Raw genomic sequence first — 18,549 nt, forward strand, 5'->3', positions numbered from 1 at the left:
TGTGATTAATGTGATTATTCTAAATAATTACATGCTTTTTTTTTTTTTTTTTTTCGGTCTGTACTTGGCACATGGTACCTCTTGGGATTCAGGCTTCAGGGCAGCATACTTTTGGAGTAATGTCTTTTGTTATTTTTTTAGAATCTGAAAAAATGATTCTACAGAGCACCTTAAAGTGCTTATATTCTTTTCTATAGTGAATGTTTTAAAAATTAGGTTGGTATTATTTGCTGTATCTTCACTTCTTAAAGTGATGACTACCTTAGGAGAACACACGGGGACAGTCTTGCTCTTTGTCTCCTCAGACCTCTGTCACTGGAGGGGTATGAAAGTGGCTCCCCGGCCCTCTATCCCTCTAGCTGCCACTCTCTCTCCTAGGCCGGCTCGCTGGCATAAGGCCAAGAAAGTTCAGCTGACCCCTGGGCAGACAGAGGTGAAGATCGACCTGCCCTTGCCCATTGTGGCCTCCAACCTGATGATTGAGTTTGCGGACTTCTACGAAAACTATCAGGCCTCCACAGAGACCCTGCAGTGCCCCCGCTGCAGTGCCTCCGTCCCTGCCAACCCAGGGGTCTGTGGCAACTGTGGAGAGAATGTCTACCAGTGTCACAAATGCAGGTGAGGGGGAGAGTGTGTCGCCCCGGTTGGGGCCACGTATGTCCCTTGTATCCCCTACAAGAGTCTCGGTGTTTGCTGCCTTCATCATTATTGGAGGGTTATGGGTGTGTGGAGTTCAAGGCTAGAAGGTGGTGGAAGAAAGAGCAGTGCCTGCACCTGTCCCGTGGTAGCCTGGGGGTGGGGATCCCTCAGCTTAGTTCCAAGTCATCCTTTCTCATTACCTGGTTGTGTAAGCATCCTCACCTCTTGTCATCCTGACACAGTTCCAGAATATGCGTGTGGCACTCACAGTCCCTGCACACCACTCCAGACCTCTGCTGCCGCCCCTCCTTGACCGAAACATTTTGGTTCTTTAGGTCCATCAACTACGATGAAAAAGATCCCTTCCTCTGCAATGCCTGTGGTTTCTGTAAATACGCTCGCTTCGATTTTATGCTCTATGCCAAGCCTTGCTGTGCAGTGGATCCCATTGAGAATGAAGAAGACCGGAAGAAGGTGAGGCTGGGTCTGTCCTATACTCAAGGACAGTGGCTTTGCTCTGAGCTTTGGGCAGCAGGGCTATTGGAGGGCAGTGTGCTTTTCCTTTTCACCCAAGTCTTCCTTGACTCAGCACTCTCTTTAGGACCTGGCTTTCAGGCGGGTGCAGATAATGGCATTGGAACATGTGATTTACATAGGACTTTGGAGCATGTTGGCAGTGAACTAGAATGTCTCAAGGGGCATGTAACTTTAGATTTGGAAAGGCAGGAAGAAGTCGGATGAGTGCCTTGCATTTATTCCAGAGATGTCTCGTATTACAGCTGTTGGCCTTCCAGCAGTGTCTGCTTATCCAGGGTCTGGTTCTCAGTCTGTGTGGTGTGGTGGGACTAGGGATTAGATGATAGTCAAAAGTGGGGAGCTTTTGGGATTGCTGCTAGAAGCAGCATGGGAAGCAAGAGAACATTTAGCTATGGAGTCAGAAGGACCAAAGTTCCAGTTCCTGCTGTGTCTTTTTAGTGCTATGTGACCTAATGAAAATGACTTCTCTCAGCATTGTGTATTTTTATGTATATTGTGTTAGATACATATTGTATGTTACTATAAATAATGTACCAACCCCAGGGATTATTGTGAGGAATAGAAGTGATGAATGTATGAAACGCAGAACCTGACCTGTAGGAAATGTTTCAGGAAACAGTTAGCAGTTGGGATCACTCAAGGAAAAGCCTTCACACACAGTTGTCTTCTCCTGCTAGGCTGTTTCCAACATTAATACACTTCTGGACAAAGCTGACCGAGTGTATCACCAGCTGATGGGACACCGGCCACAGCTGGAGAACCTGCTCTGCAAAGTGAACGAGGCAGCCCCTGAAAAGCCACAGGTAACCCCAAGCTAGAGGGGCATCTGGAGAGGGCTCTGGGTCTGAAGCAGGAGGCTGACAGCATACCTCTTGGGTTGCAGGATGACTCGGGGACAGCTGGGGGCATCAGTTCCACTTCAGCCAGCGTGAATCGGTACATCCTGCAGCTGGCTCAGGAGTACTGTGGAGATTGCAAGAACTCGTTTGATGAGCTTTCCAAAATCATCCAGGTAGAGGAACTGGAGCCGCTCTAGTGTTCTGTCAAGTGTTACCCCTCCTGTTTTCAGAGCAGGCCTGTTGCCCCGCTCCGGCAGTTCAAATCTTGGGTTTCCCTTGCTCAGTTGGCTGAAAAGGCAAGGTCTAGGTCGCTGCACCATTTAGCTTCTCTCCCACTATAGTTTCTGGTGCTTGGCAGAGACCTGAATTTGTTCCAGAAGACTGAGGATAACAGATGATTATAAATCTGTTTTCCAAAAAAATAAATAAATAAATCTGTTTTCCTTGGCCCATTCACAACTCATCTTTCAGCAGAGGGGTGGCAAGTTTTAAAAAACTGGGTGTCAAGATTCTGTTCCCTCTTTTTTCTGATATGCCATATTTGTAGACTGGAGGGGCAGGGCACACCAATGCCAGTCAACCAAGGTGGGCTGTGAGGCCAATGGAATATTACTGACCTAATCTCCGTGGGATGGGAGGCTGGCCACAGACAAGCTGGTTCTTTGCCCCCTAGAATTGTCTTTGTTTCATGGGCCTACATCTCTGATCTTTGTGTTTGTTCTTTATGAGACAGCATTACATGGAAGTTAAGGACATGTGCTTCTGATCAGGGCTTGAGTTCTGATTCTGCCGTTTGTCTTGGGCACACCAATCTTCCTAAGCTTCAGCTTCCTGCTCTGTAAAACAAGGATGAAATATTTAATGGGTGGGGTCATCACAAAGATTAAATTAGATCATGCATGTATCTATTTATGTATAGATATATATATATCTATTTATGTATCTATTTATCTAGCTATCTTTTTACCTACTTATTTAGTTGACAGAGAAAGCACAGGCAGGGAGAGCAGCAGAGGGGGAGGGAGAAGCAAGCTCCACACGGAGCCAGGAGCCCAAGGTGGGGTCAATTCCAGGACCCCGAGATCATGACCTAAGCCAAAGGCAGACACTTAACCGACTAAGCCACCCAGGCACCCCTAAAGTGTTTTTTCAAACCAAACCTGATTTCTAGTTAACTTTCCCTTTCTCCTTCCTTTAATTGCTAATTTGTATCTCTTTTATCTTTTTTTTTTTTTTCTTAGAAAGTCTTTGCTTCACGAAAAGAGTTGTTGGAATATGACCTGCAACAGAGGGAAGCGGCCACCAAATCGTCCCGAACCTCCGTGCAGCCCACTTTCACTGCCAGCCAGTACCGCGCCTTATCTGTCCTGGGCTGTGGCCACACATCCTCCACCAAGTGCTACGGCTGCGCCTCGGCTGTCACAGAACATTGTATCACACTGCTCCGGGCCCTGGCCACCAATCCAGCCCTGAGGCACATCCTCGTCTCTCAGGGCCTCATCCGGGAGCTCTTTGATTACAATCTCCGTCGGGGCTCTGCAGGCATGCGGGAGGAGGTCCGCCAGCTCATGTGCCTGCTAACTCGGTCAGCGCCTGCCTTGGGATTGTGGACACAGTAACTCCTGCTGGCACAGAAATTGGTGGTAGCAGCCATGCTGGGAGCTTGGGGGTGCAAAGTGTGGTGTTTGTCACTGCCAGACGGGCTGGCTTACTTAGGAGGGCGGAAGTGCAGGAGATGGCCAGGGGTCTGGATGAGCAGACTCTGTGAGCATTTGAGACCAGATTTCCTCATAAAAAGAATATTTGGCTTGTACTTTGTTGGTTCCAGTGAAGTTCCCTGAACAGTCTCTGGATTCTGGTGAGGGAAGCGAAGGGAGTGACCGGGCACTTGGACTTCAGACTCACATGGAAGAGGCCAGTGGAACAGTGTAGCCTAGCAGTGAAGCTTGGGCTCAGTGTTTGATCTCTGTGCTTTGGACAGCTTACCTACCTTCCCTGAGCTGAGGTTTTCGTCATCTGAAAAATACTGATAATAATAGTAAATACCTTAAAGGCTTGTGGCGAAGGTGGAATGGTATAACTCGTGGGCAATAACTTGTATTTATTGAGTACTAGTATTGTGGATGCAGTCGCCAGAGCTAGATTTACTAAGTGTGCGACATGAGTTCCGGGACATGTTAGGTGATTGGTAACTGTTTCTTGCTGTATTATTTATTCACTTAGTGGGTGTTTTTTGAGCATCTGCTGAATGCCAGGCATTGTTCTGGACTCTGTGCAGTGGTAAATGAAACAGAGTCCCTACTTCCTGGAGCCTGCAGTCCAGGTGGGGAGAACTGTAGAAAGATACTTGCACAAGTACAGTGTCAGGAGATTGGGTTGTGAAAGGGAGGTACAGCTGGGGTGGCACCCCTGACTGTGGCAGGAATTGCTGCTGGGAGAAGGTGGTCAGAGAAGACGTGTGTGAAGTAAGGGGACAAGCCATGAAGATGTCTCAGCTGTGGTTGCACACATAGGAAACCTCACATTTAAGAGCAAGAGGCAGGCCTGTGCTGGGGATGATGCGGGAGCTGTGTAGGTGGTGTGAAGGAGGCCACCTGGGAAACAGGAAGGAGAATGAGACGTTTCTGGGGGCCAGATCCTGGGGGGATCTTCTAGGCCATTGGAAGGACTCTGGTTTTTATTCGAAACAGGGAAGGAAGTGAGAAAGTGACCTAGTACAATTGACATTGTCATGACTAATACAGACATTCTTATGGTGAGGCGTCAGTGGGAAATGTGGGTACCTCATGGGAGGTAAAGTGGAGGCAGATGGAGAAAATGAGGAAAGTGTTGTAACCCATCCTGGCAGGGGTCCCCCGAATTCAGAGATTGGAGGATGTGGTGCACCAGGCAGTGCCTGGGGAGGTCTCTTTAGCCTGGGCTGTGCATGGGGAGATCTCTTAGATGCTGTAGTTGCTCTCCCCAGTGACTGCTGTGGGGCAGGTGGCTGTGATGGGCACTCTCTTACAGATCCAGGTCTTGTGGGGCCAATTTGTGGTCAGGCCCGTGGGGAGGCCAGGTGGCCCTTGGCATTGAGTGCCTTTTCTCTGTGCTCCTTCAGGTAGGTAACAGGACTTCCATTTCTTTGTTTCCCCAGAGACAATCCAGAAGCCACCCAGCAAATGAATGACTTGATTATTGGCAAAGTCTCCACTGCCCTGAAGGGCCACTGGGCCAATCCCGATCTGGTAAGCAGGACAGCCACACTCTGACTCCTTCCTCTTTCTCCTGCGTTCCCTCACTTTCTTTCCATCAGTCTCCCTGGCGTGGCTAGGGAGGCAAGGAGCAGCAGCCTGGAGAGCTCTTACCCTAGAATGACTGTCCCAGGTCAGAGCCAGCCTCAGGGAGAAGAGAAATTGGTGGTTGGCTGGATGGAGTACAGGGGTCTCTACCCCTCCTTTCTCTTTCTGATGGTGCCACTGAGTACTAGACATCTTAGTTCTGAGTTCCCTGATCAGAGTTTGGACATGAGGCCCAGTCCTGGTCTCACTTGCAGACTCTCCTCTTTTCATGTCTCCTCTCGTTGGCCTTCTAGGCAAGCAGCCTTCAGTATGAAATGCTGTTGCTGACAGATTCCATCTCAAAGGAGGACAGCTGCTGGGAACTCCGGTTACGCTGTGGTGAGCTGGTTAGGGGCTTTTCAGAAAGGGGATGGGGGCTTCGGGTGCAGTTCTAGCCACAGAGGTGGTGGGGCAGGGCAGCCGCCATGGACAGCCTTGCTGGAGCAGGTACAGGGTGCTATGACTGAGACTTGGCCTGTCCTTCCTATCCCTGCCCCTAGCTCTCAGCCTTTTCCTCATGGCCGTGAACATTAAGACTCCTGTGGTTGTGGAGAACATTACCCTCATGTGCCTGCGGATCTTGCAGAAGTTGATTAAACCACCTGCTCCAACCAGCAAGAAGAACAAGGTACCGGGTGGGGAGTCACAGAGAGCAAGGCGGCGGCCCCCTCCTGCCCCAGCCAGCATGGTGTCCTGCCTTACCCGGCACTCAGCCTGCTCGTGGTGGGGCACCAGCACTTCCTTCGCCATACTTCAGCAGATAGGAGTTGGGATTTTTTTTTTTTTTAAGATTTTATTTATTCATGAGAGACCCAGAGAGAGAGATTGAGAGAGAGAGAGAGAGAGGCAGAGACACAGGCAGAGGGAAATGCAGGCTACATGCAGGGAGCCCGACGTGGGACTCGATCCCGGGACTCCAGGATCACGCCCTGGGCTGAAGGCAGGCGCTAAACTGCTGAGCCACCCAGGGACCCCCCCCCCCACCTTTTATAGATTTTATTTATTAGGAGTTGGGATTTTTGAGAAAGAAGGTTTCTCAGAGGAAAGTCTCAAGGGTAAAATAAACATGAAAATCAAGAGCCTTGAACAAGACAGCTTTACTGGAGGACTGTCTTTCCAGTCCCATTGGAGGACAGAGGACTCACAGCTCCCAGAGAGCACAGTGTTCTTTCCTGCCCCTGTGACTTTGACCATGCAGCATGGTGCTTTGGTGAAGATCCTAGGCTCTGAAGCAAGACTTCACATCCCAGCTCTTCTATTTACTAGCCTTGTGACTTTGGGCAAGTTACTGACTCAGGCTCCTCAGATTGCCTACCTCTGAAATGAGAGCACAATACATTGTGAAGAATCAGTTACTTGATGCGGTCACATGCCCAGAATGCTGTGTGGCTCATGTTAGTCCCTAGTAAATGGTGGCTGCCGCTGCATGCTGTCTACTGTGTAGGATCTCCCCTCTCAGTGAGCTGCTCCTTAGAAGATCCAGTTCCCTGCTAGGCGGGTTGTGAGCTCCTTGAACCCAGGGACATTAGTTTAGACGTTTATTTTATGTCCAGGGCAGAGTGTAATATCTAGCAGATGATAGCCACTCAGTGAATCATTAAGTGAGAGAGGAAAGCCAAGTTTTATTCTAAAATAACCATAGCCTAGCCCCAGATTGATGTGCTTGTAACAGCCTTTGGAAAACATGGACCATAATTCTTCTTCACGGCCATGCCTGAGGCTCCTTGTCCCTTACTCCTCTGTGGTCCTTGGGCTATTTGATTCCTGCCCCATCCTGATAGAATCCTTTGGTGAGAACAGTCTTTAGCATTGTAGGAAGACTGCTTTCTGAGTGGTTAGCACTAGGGAGGAAGCTGGATCCTGAACAGTTCACTGAATTTTCTTTGACTCTCCTTTTCCTAGACAGTCCTTAGAAAAGGCAGGGCAGGAACGCCTGGGTGGCTCAGCGGTTGAACATCTGCCTTTGGCTCAGGGCATGATCCTAGCATCCGGGATTGAGTCCCCTATTGGGCTCCCTGAGAGGAGCCTGCTTCTCCCTCTGCCTAGGTCTCTGTATGTCTCTCATGAATAAATAAAAATCTTTTAAAAAGCTGGGGCGGGGCGGGGGGGTGGGCAGCCCTGGTGGCCCAGCGGTTTAGCACCACCTTCAGCCCAGGGTGTGATCCTGGAGACCTGGGATCGAGTCCCGTGTCTGGCTCCCTACATGGAGCCTGCTTCTCCCTCTGCCTGTGTCTCTGCTTTCTCTCTCTCTCTCTCTCTCTGTTTCTGTCATGAATAAATAAATAAAATCTTAAAAAAAAAAAAAGGCAGGACTGAAGTATCCATCTTCCTTCCCTTTGGTGAGGTTTATTTCCCCTCAGAGCTCATTCTTAGATAAAATTGGCCTTTGATTGAAGAAGAACCCTACTTTCAGATAACCATCGATTTTTTCCAGAGTGAGGCAGCAGATTTCTAGAGTTGCTTACCCTCTAAGCACCAGAGCCCCATATCGATGTTCACACTGTGCTTAACGCCAGCCTAGAGAAAGCACCAGTTCTAACATTGGGACTCCCAGATGCCTGGGTGTTGCCCAGACTATCCGGGAATCTGTGAGGTCAATGTCTGTTGCAGAATCTTCCGCTGACCCTGTTTGCCCCTTCAGGTCTGGCACCATTGGTGCTAAGGGCACATATTCAGTGGTGGGTTGGGCTGCTGGAGCCTCAGTGGGAAAGGCGACAGCTCCCAGCCACCCTCCTGGCCGGGCTCTTCACTGTCCTGTGCTTTGACTCAAGGGGATCCTTGGTGAAGCAGCACAAGTGAATTTTAGTAAATCTTGACTCTGGTGTACTTGTGTTTTTAATATTCAGTGTGGAAGTACACAGAAGTGCTCCTGCTACAGCACTTGTCTTGAGAAGCACATGGGGTATTATTTCAGATGCAGGCTGAGCCAGATGCTTTTCTTACGGAGCCCCTGTAAGAAAATGTGCTTGGGAAAATGTGCACCAGGCTAGTTGTCATTCAGAATTGGGTGTTTAGCAGACATTTTCTTTAAAAATGAATGAAGTATGCCTGTCACTTTAGAGGCATTGGCATAACTCAGTGAGCCAGTATTTTCCAAATGACCAGCAAATGCTACAGAATCATGAGTAGGTAAAACGAGTTTTAGTATAATGGACTATGAAAAGAAAAAAAAAAAAAAGGACTGTGAAAAGTTTATCCATTGATTTCAGCTTCCATGTAACAGCCAATCTTTAAGAACCTATAACTTGTTAATAGTAGTATCAGAAAGAAAGAAACCCACAATTAAATGAGCAGTCTAGTAAAACATTCTTCTCCTTTCCAGCTGTGTATCTGTATGCAGCTGGGTGTTTTTCATGCACTTCAGCCCAAACAACTTCTCCCAAACAGTTGGAACACAGAAGTAGGTTGGAGAATCCAGCTCCTACTAAGGCAGTCTGTTAGGCAAATTTTCAAAAACCAAAAATAGTGTCACTTCTTCAGATGATTTTTACTTTGGAAATATAAAAAATGTCATTTACATTGTCCCTTTGTTCCCATTTTTATTTTTTATTTTTTATTTTTTTTTATTTTTTATTTTTATTTTATTTTTGCCTTTTTTTTTTTTTTGTTCTCATTTTTAAATGAAATTAGTAAATATTTTAAGAATTTCTCATGCTTCTTAGCATGGTAAATATCAATAGAATCATACGTACAAAAGCTGTTTAGAGTCTTAAGTAATTTTTTAAGAGTGAAGGCGTCCTGAGGCCAAAAAGCTTGAGAACGGCAAGCTTAGAGTGCTGTATGGATCTCTCTGCTGTGCACCTTAGTTCGGCTTAGTAGTGGCTCTTGAAATTCTGGAGACTGCTCAGAGACTCCTTGAAGATTTAGGTTAAGGAAACTGCGAGTCAGGTTTGGGATAGGAATTGGTGTTTGTGGTTGTAGGATGGTCTATAGGAAGCCAGCTACATCTTATCCTCTGCAGTCAAAGCAGTGACTTGAAGCCAAGCATGGAGTTGGTGCTGCTAAATTGGGCCAGAATGCTTTAACAGGAACACATATTTGGGCATAACTGATACAAACATTGATCCTTCTGATCCTTGCTTTTGCGTATGTCCCGCTGGGGCGTATGTGCCGTTGTATTGGAGCCCAACTCAGGTATGCTCTGAAGCTCCCCACCCTGTTCGGCCTTCCACCTGCAGGACGTCCCCGTTGAAGCCCTCACCACAGTCAAACCGTACTGCAATGAGATCCATGCCCAGGCTCAGCTGTGGCTCAAGAGAGACCCCAAAGCATCCTATGAATCCTGGAAGAAGTGTCTTCCTATCAGAGGTGTGTCTGTCTCTTCAAGACCGGGGAAGTCAACCCTCTTACCCATATCACGACAGCCCTGCAATCCCTACTTTCTGTCACTTCCTTTCCTTACCCCTGGTGAACCCCTGTGCCTGCCAGGGATAGATGGCAATGGGAAGTCCCCCAGCAAGTCAGAGCTCCGCCACCTCTATTTGACCGAGAAGTACGTGTGGAGGTGGAAACAGTTCCTGAGTCGTCGTGGGAAGAGGACGCCCCCCTTGGATCTCAAACTAGGCCATAACAACTGGCTGCGGCAAGTGAGTGACCACGTGCTCGGCCCTCTGCCCCAGAGCCAGGCAGCCCATTTCTGCTCCTCCCCATGTGTCTGCTCTGCTCTCTCTTCCTTTCAGATATAGAAAGCAATGGGAGGTTCTTGGTTGTAGCTACCAGTGTGGTAGACTGGTCAAGACAGGATTTTCCTGTGCCTTTCTCAAGCTGGTGTGCTTGCCACTATCCTCCCTGGCCCCTTAACCAGAACAAAGCCTCAATGCTGCTTTCCCTTTTTCTCCTTTCATCCCTACCTCCTGCTGCCCTCTCTCTTTGTTCTGTCAAACATAAGGAAGGATTAAAGTAATTAAGGGCATCCACTTGTCCACTAATACATAAAATGAGAAATATTTTACTAGGTAGAAGTATTTAGTGTATAGCTATCCCAAAAATAGAATTAAAAGAAATGTATCCTAAGAAAAAGACTTGATTATTTGACTAGTTCAGCCATTAGGGGCATCCTCCAGATTGCTTGAGGAAGAAATTTTCCATGAAGAAGGGGACTCCTGAGCAACCACGGTTGCATCTGGCATTAGCTGTTGGTTTTCACCTTTAATCTTTTCCCTGAGAAGTGCCCAGAGGACTTCTGGAAGGGTGGCAGTTGATTGTGCCATGTTGGGGGCCTGGCGAGGCAGGCTGTCCCCTGAGCTGGAGCTTCTCTCCTGTGTCCTGCAGGTGCTCTTCACTCCAGCAACGCAGGCAGCCAGGCAGGCAGCCTGCACCATTGTGGAAGCTCTTGCCACCATTCCCAGCCGCAAACAGCAGGTCCTTGACCTCCTCACCAGGTACTGCTTGAGTGGGGGTGGAAGGGTGTTCAGGCTTCACCTGGGGTCAGCTTTCCCTATTTTCCTGGGGGAATCAATAGGTCAGGATGATAGAAGGCACACCTGGGCTCCATACCCATATTGTGCTGCATAGAAGAGCACAAAACAGGAAAGGACAAGAAAGCTGAGTGGTCCTGCTGCTGGTGGTAATAGAACATCAGCACTGGTAGCTCACGGTTGTTAAGGTTGTAGAAGCATATAAATGTGCAGCCTGCCCCATCTCATTTCATCCTCATAGCAGCCTAGGCTTGATGTGGTTGAGGGACTTGTCAGCTGAAGGCAGGATTGGAATCCAGGCGGTGGAGTTCCAAAGCCCACACCATCAGCCACTAAACTCCGTGGTACACTTGCCTTCTCCACAAGCCACTCCGAACTGCAGTCTCGCTCCCCGGATAGGCACTCTTAAATCTCGGTGCCAGTTGGTCCAAATGAGTATAGTTCACTGCATCGTGTCCCCGTTGTGTGCGCGTGTTATCCCCACATGTGGGGAGTTCCCCGGTGGGAAGTTCGGGATTTCCTGAGGTGCCCAGAAAGAAGGGGGGGAGCGCAGGACAGCAGAGGACGAGGTGGGAGGAGCGGAGAGTGCCTGTTGGAGCCACTGGAGCGGAGTTCTCACAGTGCTCTGTGTCCCTTGGGGCAGCTACCTGGACGAGCTGAGCATAGCTGGCGAGTGTGCTGCTGAGTACTTGGCTCTCTACCAGAAGCTCATCACTTCGGCCCACTGGAAAGTCTACCTTGCAGCTCGGGGAGTCCTGCCCTACGTCGGCAACCTCATCACCAAGGTAGCCGCCCCTCTGCTCAGGAGAGCCCTTTTCTGTTTCTGCTTTCATCCTTCATGCCATCCTTCTTGGCGGAGAAGAAATGTTTGTTGAAAAATTTATCTTTATAGCTTTGTGTATCATAAGGAGGCAGCAACCTGCTGGGGGCATTTCGGCTGTTACTGGTCTTTGAGCCATCCTTACCATCATTGTAAACTGCCCCCAGCTTTTTAGGAGTTCTGTAGAGGTTCAGCTCAAGGGGTCATTGGGATAAAACGGTGACTGCAGAGTGTCTAGTTCCTGTTGCGGGCTCCTGGACTGCAACTGGAGGGGGCCAACATCGTCAGCAGTGCTGTCACTAACTCTGCTTGTTCTGTATAGGAGATTGCCCGCTTGCTGGCCCTGGAGGAGGCCACCCTGAGCACTGACCTGCAGCAGGGTTACGCCCTCAAAAGTCTCACAGGTAGACTGAGCCTCCGGGTCTTTCCTTTAGGCACCCTGGGTATAGTTTGGGGGCTGACCTTTGTTCTTAGGGCACAGAGATTGACTCTGTTCTCTCTTGTGTTGACTCAGTGCCTATTTAAACTCTGTGTGTTCCTCTTTGGTGGGCTGACATTTTTGAGCGCCTGCTCTGCTTGGAAGTTGCTTTGGAGTTGATCATAATCTCTGGAAGTCATGAATTTCCTTACGGTCATTCCCATTCAGAGCCCTGGCAGCAGCTTTTTTCTGTCCCCACAGGCCTTCTTTCCTCCTTTGTTGAGGTGGAGTCCATCAAAAGACATTTTAAAAGTCGTTTGGTGGGTACTGTGCTGAATGGATACCTGTGCTTGCGAAAGCTGGTGGTGCAGAGGACCAAGCTGATCGACGAGACCCAGGACATGCTGCTTGAGATGCTAGAGGACATGACCACAGGTAGCACTGCCCAGCAGCCCAGAGCAGGGGGGATGCCTGCTAGAAGACGATGGCAGGCTTCTCTCTACTTTGAGGAAAGAGGGCGAGAAGCTCTGGTGCTTGGAGCTGTAAAATTCCAGAACTGGGCTTAGTCCATTTAGACGTTTTATATTAAGGTCATAGAATAGAAGGAAGTGTGTGTCCTCAGATTGGTGTCTTTGCTTTCTGGAAAATTCTCCACCATCATCTCCTCAGTTGTCTTTGCCCCAGTCTCTCCATCAACCTTGTGGAACCCACCCTCTCATCCATTTCTCTTTACTGCTCTGTTCTGGGCCCATCTCACCATCTCTTTATGCTGACTTTGGAGGATTTTTTCAGTTCTTTCATGTAGTTCACTAGTTTTTTTTTCACTGTGTTAGCTCTGTAGTCTACCTGTTGAGTCTTTGTGGTTCTCTATAGGTCACTTGTTTTTCACTCACATTTTCCATTCCTCTTGTAATTTGCAAACATAGCAAACATTTCTGTGTCTGATAATTCTAATGCTTGAAATATTTATCCAGTTCTGCTGTTTGTTATTCCAGCTCTTGATTCTGATGCCTTAAATCTTTTGTATTTTGTGATTTTTGACTGTGAGGTCATGTTTCAGGGTTTTTTCTGTGGAAAAAAAATTTTTTTTTAAGATTTAAAAAACTATTTTTTTTAGAGATAGAGTGCAGGGAGGGGGACAGGGATGGTGAGGCAGACTCCCTGCCAAGTGCCAGCGCCTTACATGGGGCTCGAGCTCAAGACTCTGAGATCATGAGCCAAAACCAAGAGTTGGATGGTCAGCTGAGCCACCCAGGCACCCTCTGTGAAAATTCTTTAGGGCCCAAGCCAAGTATGGGTTTCTCCAGTGAGGATTTGTAACTGCTTCTGCAAAGCATCTCCAGGTACTGCCGAAGACTAGGGTAGTCGTTCATGAAGTTCTGAGCTTCAGGTTTTGTAGACCTCCTTAGGTAGTATGAAGTTTGAGCCACAGACCCCTGGGGGAGGGGCAGCCTGTTATGAGTTCTTTCCAGGGAGATCTTTTTCTCCTCTACTCAATGCCAGATTATAAGGGAACACCATTTCATTTTTGTGACTTGCCTGGGGAAGAGGAAGAGTTACTTCTAGTTGACCCTTGTACCATGGTGTAGCTCTTTTGGGGCACCAGACTTTTGTGTGTGGGGAGGGGTTCCCACTAGATTCTTCACCTTGGCAGACCTGGGGCTTTGTGTCTAGCTCTCAAATCCTGGCAGGTTCTGGAAACCAAAGCTCAGACACCAACTTCCTCTGTAGGTTCTGAATATCTCCTAGTTTTGGGTTTTGATTCGTCTTTGCTAGTGTGACAGTTCACTGATAAATGTTACTTAAGTGGTGAGGAGTGGGAGTAGATCAGGAAGTGTAGTCTGTCATAATTTCAAACATGAAGACATTCCTGATGTATTTTCATCATGCCATGCTGAGCCAGTTTGTGACCTTGCCATGTCAGTTGGACCCCTGCCCCCCCCCCCCCGTTTTTTAAAGATTTTATTAATTTATCCATGAGACACACACACTCACAGAGGCAGAGACCTAGGCAGAAGGAGAAGCAGGCACCATGCGGGGAGCTCGATGTGGGACTGAATCGCGGGTCCCCAGGATCACACCCCGGGCTGAAGGTGGCGCTGAACCGCTGAGCCACCCGGGCTGCCCCTACTTCCCTTTTTAAAAAAGATTTTATTTTATTCATTTGAGAGCGCATGAGCAGGGGGAGGAATGGAGGGAGAGGGAGACAATTTCTAGCTGACTTTGTGCTGAGTGCAGAGCCTGTCACGGGGCTTGATCCCAGGACCTTGAGGTCATGACCTGAGCCGAAACCAAGAGTCAGACGGTCAGATGCTTAACTAACTGAGCTGCCCAAGCCTCCCACAGTGGATCCTTTTGAAGCATATTCCTTCTGTGACTTGAAGTTGTCTCTCTGGTTTGTAGAGGGTAGTCCGCCTTTATCACTTAAGGTTGAAGCTTGAAGCTAGAATTTCCCTTTGATTTGCCTGGAATACAGTTAGGATTGTTATTTGACGTTTTTGAGTACCTGTTTTGGCCAAAAGGATGCTAGTTGAATAAAGCATAGTTCCTCTCCTTGAAGTGATCATTCTGAGAGGAAGCAAGATGTACTATGTTGACTTGGGCACTCTGGCTTTCAAATGCCCGAGTGTGGTCTGAGCATGGAAATCGGTCAGCTTCAAGTTTCCAATTGAAATATTGATACTGCCATGCAGGGCATTTAAAATTTTACTGGAAAGAAAGAACCTGCTGGTGATTGTGCTTCATGTAAAGTCTCATCAGGGTTTGTGTATGTGAAGCTCTCTCCCAACTGATGTGGCCACTTTGATTTCTGGCAGGCACAGAATCGGAAACCAAGGCCTTCATGGCTGTGTGCATCGAGACAGCCAAGCGCTACAACCTGGATGACTACCGGACACCGGTCTTCATCTTTGAGAGGCTCTGCAGCATCATTTATCCCGTAAGCCATGCTTCTTCCTGTGCCTCCCAGGGGTCCGTGTGCGCCATTCTGCCAAGAAGCCTGTTAGTTATGGGTGGTCTTAATTTTCTTGCTCCTTGATGGGAAATCTGATGACCTTCCTTGGTCTTATGTCCTAGATTGAAGGTTTGGACCAATCTTAAGAATGGGGTCTAACCCCCACCTTGCTAAGATCCTGCTGCTTTACCCATTCAGTATGCTGTGAAAGAAACAATATTGAGCTAGAGTGAAGAAATGCTCCCTCTCTTTCTGCTTTCCCCACCTCTGTTTGGTGCACGCACACATGTACATGTGTTTGTTTCTCTCACCTAGCTATCCGAGAGCATTGTATGACCCAAAGACCCTCTCCTGCTGAAAAATATCGGCGTTATCAGTTAATGATGAGAGTTCTTTGGGGTTTCGTGTGCCTGAGTGTTACATAATAGAAAGACCCTCCTTTTGGTGTGGGGGTCATCAGTGGCAGAGTCGTCCCACTGCGGATGGGCTAGCATTGCTTGAGGCGAGCAGGAGGAGGAAAGCCCTCTCTCCTTGGTTCAGTAACAGCTTTGATAACAGGGCCCATGTGCTGGTCATGGTGGGCTTTCTCTCCTACTCCACCCTTGAGTTTCAGAGGAGATGCTTGATATTGAAGGCTATTTGAAGTGTATGTAGAATCACCTTTGAGTTTCTATTGTTTATATCTTAAAATGTGTAAGGGGCTAGATGTTTCCTCCATGTGTTTGTTTCTATGGAATGAAGTAGCATAGTCTGAATCCAAAAGACCTCTGCCATCCTTCTGTAATATCTTTATGCCATCCCTGCCAATGCGTTCTTCTCTCTGTCCTTTAGGAGGAGAATGAGGTCACTGAATTCTTTGTAACCCTGGAGAAGGACCCCCAACAAGAAGACTTCTTACAGGGCAGGATGCCCGGGAACCCATATAGTAGCAATGAGCCAGGCATTGGGCCACTTATGAGGGATATAAAGAACAAGATTTGCCAGGACTGTGACTTGGTGGCTCTCCTGGAGGATGACAGCGGGATGGAGGTAATAAGTGTAGGATTGTTGCTCTCATGGCTAAGAACTTGGGCTGGGGTCACATCCAGGTACCTCCCTACTTAGTAGCTGGTTAACCTTGGGCAGGTAGCTTGCTTTAACTTCTTCCTCTGTAAATGGGGCCAGTGGTTCCCACCTATGTATCTTACCTGGTGTTAAGGTTAATTACCTGTAAAGGGTACCCAGTGCCTGCCATGCTGTAAGCAAATGGTGAGTGAGTTTTGCTTGTCACAGAGTAGGATTTTATTATTTTTGTTGCTCTGACAGATTTCCCAGGGGTTCCAAGTTAATTAAGCTCTCTAAATACTGGCACAGTGGCCCCTGTGCAGATTTCTGGCCCTGTGTCTAGTACCTTGTGGCAGACAACTCCAGGATCTGGCTTTGTCACCTATGGGGTGGAAAGCCTGTTCAGGGAAATAGAGAAAATGGTTTTTCTGGCAGAACCTAAGAGGGACTCCGGGTAGGAGAAGATCTTCGGCAGTAGATTTTAACTTGGAGTTAGTGGTCTGGGTTAAGGGTATTTGTACCCTCTGAAATTATGTCCCAGATTCTGTGTGTTGTGCACACATGTGTGCAGTTTAGAGAGGGAGAGTTGATGAGTTCAGAACACAAAAGTGATGAGTTAGGAACTGCTGTCATTAAGTACCCTTTCTTTTTTTTTTTTTTTTTTTTTTTTTTTTTTTTTAAAGATTTTATTTATTTATTCATGATAGACACAGAGAGAGAGAGGCAGAGACACAGGCAGAGAGAGAAGCAGGCTCCATGCACCGGGAGCCTGACGTGGGATTCGATCCCGGGTCTCCAGGATCGCGCCCTGGGTCAAAGGCAGGCACTAAACCGCTGCGCCACCCAGGGATCCCATTAAGTACCCTTTCATCTTGAAATGTACTTGCATTATAATTACTTGGAATAACAGCCTCGTCTCCTCTGCTGTTCAGCTTCTAGTGAACAATAAGATCATTAGTTTGGACCTTCCTGTGGCTGAGGTTTACAAGAAAGTCTGGTGTACCACGAATGAGGTATGTGCTTGTTTTCTTGGAGGTGGGGTTTTACTTTTCTGACTTATGCAGACTTGTACCAGGAGGCACCGTTCTTAATCATCCCTGCCCAGCTTGTCACCGTGCTTCCACAGCCGTGCCTTTCCTGGCTCTGGTTGTTGAGAAAGCCAGTCATCTTGTCCTCCTTTTGAGGCATCTGACCAGTGGTAGAAGAGCTTCAGGGGAGGACAAGCGTGTCTGGCTTGGTCCCCTCAGGCCAACAGTGTCGGAGGAGGCATGTGACAGGAAGTGCTTGCTGTCCTGGATCCTTTCTACATGAGCACCTCTCCACTAAGATGAGCACTCTGCTTTCAGGGGCCTGCTCACGTGGAGCCTTCAGGGAGCGAGCATGGCTTCTGTCTTACTAGCAGGGAAATGAGACGCAGACAGGCAGTTCTTGAGGATAGGAAAGGGAAGTGAAGGAAGCATGGTGCTTTGGTCCTTTGGCCCCCTTAATACCGTTTGGCCTCTCTGTCAGGGTCTTAGGTGTTCTGTTTCCCCTCCTCTTCCCATCCCTTCATCAGGGGGAGTTTTTAGTCAAAGTAATGGAAGTAGGGCAAGCTAGTGTGCCATTAAAGCACGGTGAACTTTTCCATATTGAGTCCCAAATATTTCTGGAGAGTTTAAGACACTGGATTGGTGGTATCTGCTGGTATGTTTGGCCTTTGGTCTGTCACATGTTTTTGCTTCTCTCTTTTCTGTTCTCCCACTATGCTGGGAATCCTGGTCAGCAGGTATTGCTGCTGGTTAGCAGAGAGACGCACAGAAGATTGCCCGGTCCAGTGCATCTTGTCATTGACACTTAACGCACCAAAACAGAAACATACAGATTTGATCCCTGGTGTACACAAAAAATAAACACCAAGCTTCTATGCCTGCCTTGTAAATGGTGGTATGGAACCCAAAGAGCATACATGGGCATCTTCCTCCTTGAACCATGAGGCAAGGTAGAAGTTGAGGATCACTGCCCTTCATTTTATTGCTCAGTCCACTGAGGACGACTTCTGGCAAAGTCCAGAGTTTGTGGTACCTTTTTATGAGGGCCTTCATCAACTTGCATTTTTGTTCTACCCCTCTGTTTCCTGATAAACAGCCTTTCTCCTTAGCTACTGACTAGAGCCTGGTCTGTTTCTGTGTCTCTGTTTCTGCCCTGTTCTCTGGCCGTTCATTCTCTTAAGTTGCCATTGGGCTTCCCTATCTGCAAGTGGCCTGACAGGTTCTCTCCCATGAGGCTTTCCTCTCCTGAAACTGAGCACGGACGTAGAGGCAGGCAGCGTGAATTAATGTGGTACCTGCACTTCAACTTCATTTCACACAGGGTGACTTTAGACCCCTGTTTCTCTTACCTCCAGAATGAGAGTAATGTACACAGTAGAGTGCCTAACTTAGTATACAGTATATAGTGACCTGTCCTGATCCTCCAGTCTAGTAAAGTGCTCTACTCTTCTAGTTTGCAAAAGACTTATTTCTAATCCTTCCATCAGGTTAGAGGTTTTAACTTGAGTAACTTGGAAAGAACCCTTTCCTTGTT

General features: G+C 48.0%; 1 protein-coding gene across 5 annotated transcripts in view; it reads left to right on the forward strand.

The window, feature by feature from the left end:
• The window catches only part of UBR4 (ubiquitin protein ligase E3 component n-recognin 4), a 132,806-nt gene that overhangs the window by 91,041 nt on the left and 23,216 nt on the right, over nucleotides 1–18,549 (forward strand). For all 5 annotated transcript variants that reach the window (XM_072828086.1, XM_072828088.1, XM_072828090.1 and 2 more), the window contains 17 exons: nucleotides 379–618; nucleotides 975–1,113; nucleotides 1,854–1,979; nucleotides 2,060–2,188; nucleotides 3,257–3,600; nucleotides 5,152–5,242; nucleotides 5,590–5,674; nucleotides 5,836–5,963; nucleotides 9,514–9,643; nucleotides 9,764–9,921; nucleotides 10,607–10,716; nucleotides 11,396–11,537; nucleotides 11,895–11,976; nucleotides 12,252–12,425; nucleotides 14,807–14,928; nucleotides 15,775–15,972; nucleotides 16,920–17,000. In XM_072828086.1, the coding sequence (XP_072684187.1) occupies nucleotides 379–618; nucleotides 975–1,113; nucleotides 1,854–1,979; nucleotides 2,060–2,188; nucleotides 3,257–3,600; nucleotides 5,152–5,242; nucleotides 5,590–5,674; nucleotides 5,836–5,963; nucleotides 9,514–9,643; nucleotides 9,764–9,921; nucleotides 10,607–10,716; nucleotides 11,396–11,537; nucleotides 11,895–11,976; nucleotides 12,252–12,425; nucleotides 14,807–14,928; nucleotides 15,775–15,972; nucleotides 16,920–17,000 (2,479 nt within the window). The remainder of the gene's footprint in view (nucleotides 1–378; nucleotides 619–974; nucleotides 1,114–1,853; nucleotides 1,980–2,059; nucleotides 2,189–3,256; nucleotides 3,601–5,151; nucleotides 5,243–5,589; nucleotides 5,675–5,835; nucleotides 5,964–9,513; nucleotides 9,644–9,763; nucleotides 9,922–10,606; nucleotides 10,717–11,395; nucleotides 11,538–11,894; nucleotides 11,977–12,251; nucleotides 12,426–14,806; nucleotides 14,929–15,774; nucleotides 15,973–16,919; nucleotides 17,001–18,549) is intronic.

The sequence above is a fragment of the Canis lupus genome, chromosome 5, assembly GCF_048164855.1.
Source record: "Canis lupus baileyi chromosome 5, mCanLup2.hap1, whole genome shotgun sequence".
NCBI classification, from domain to species: Eukaryota; Metazoa; Chordata; class Mammalia; order Carnivora; family Canidae; genus Canis; species Canis lupus.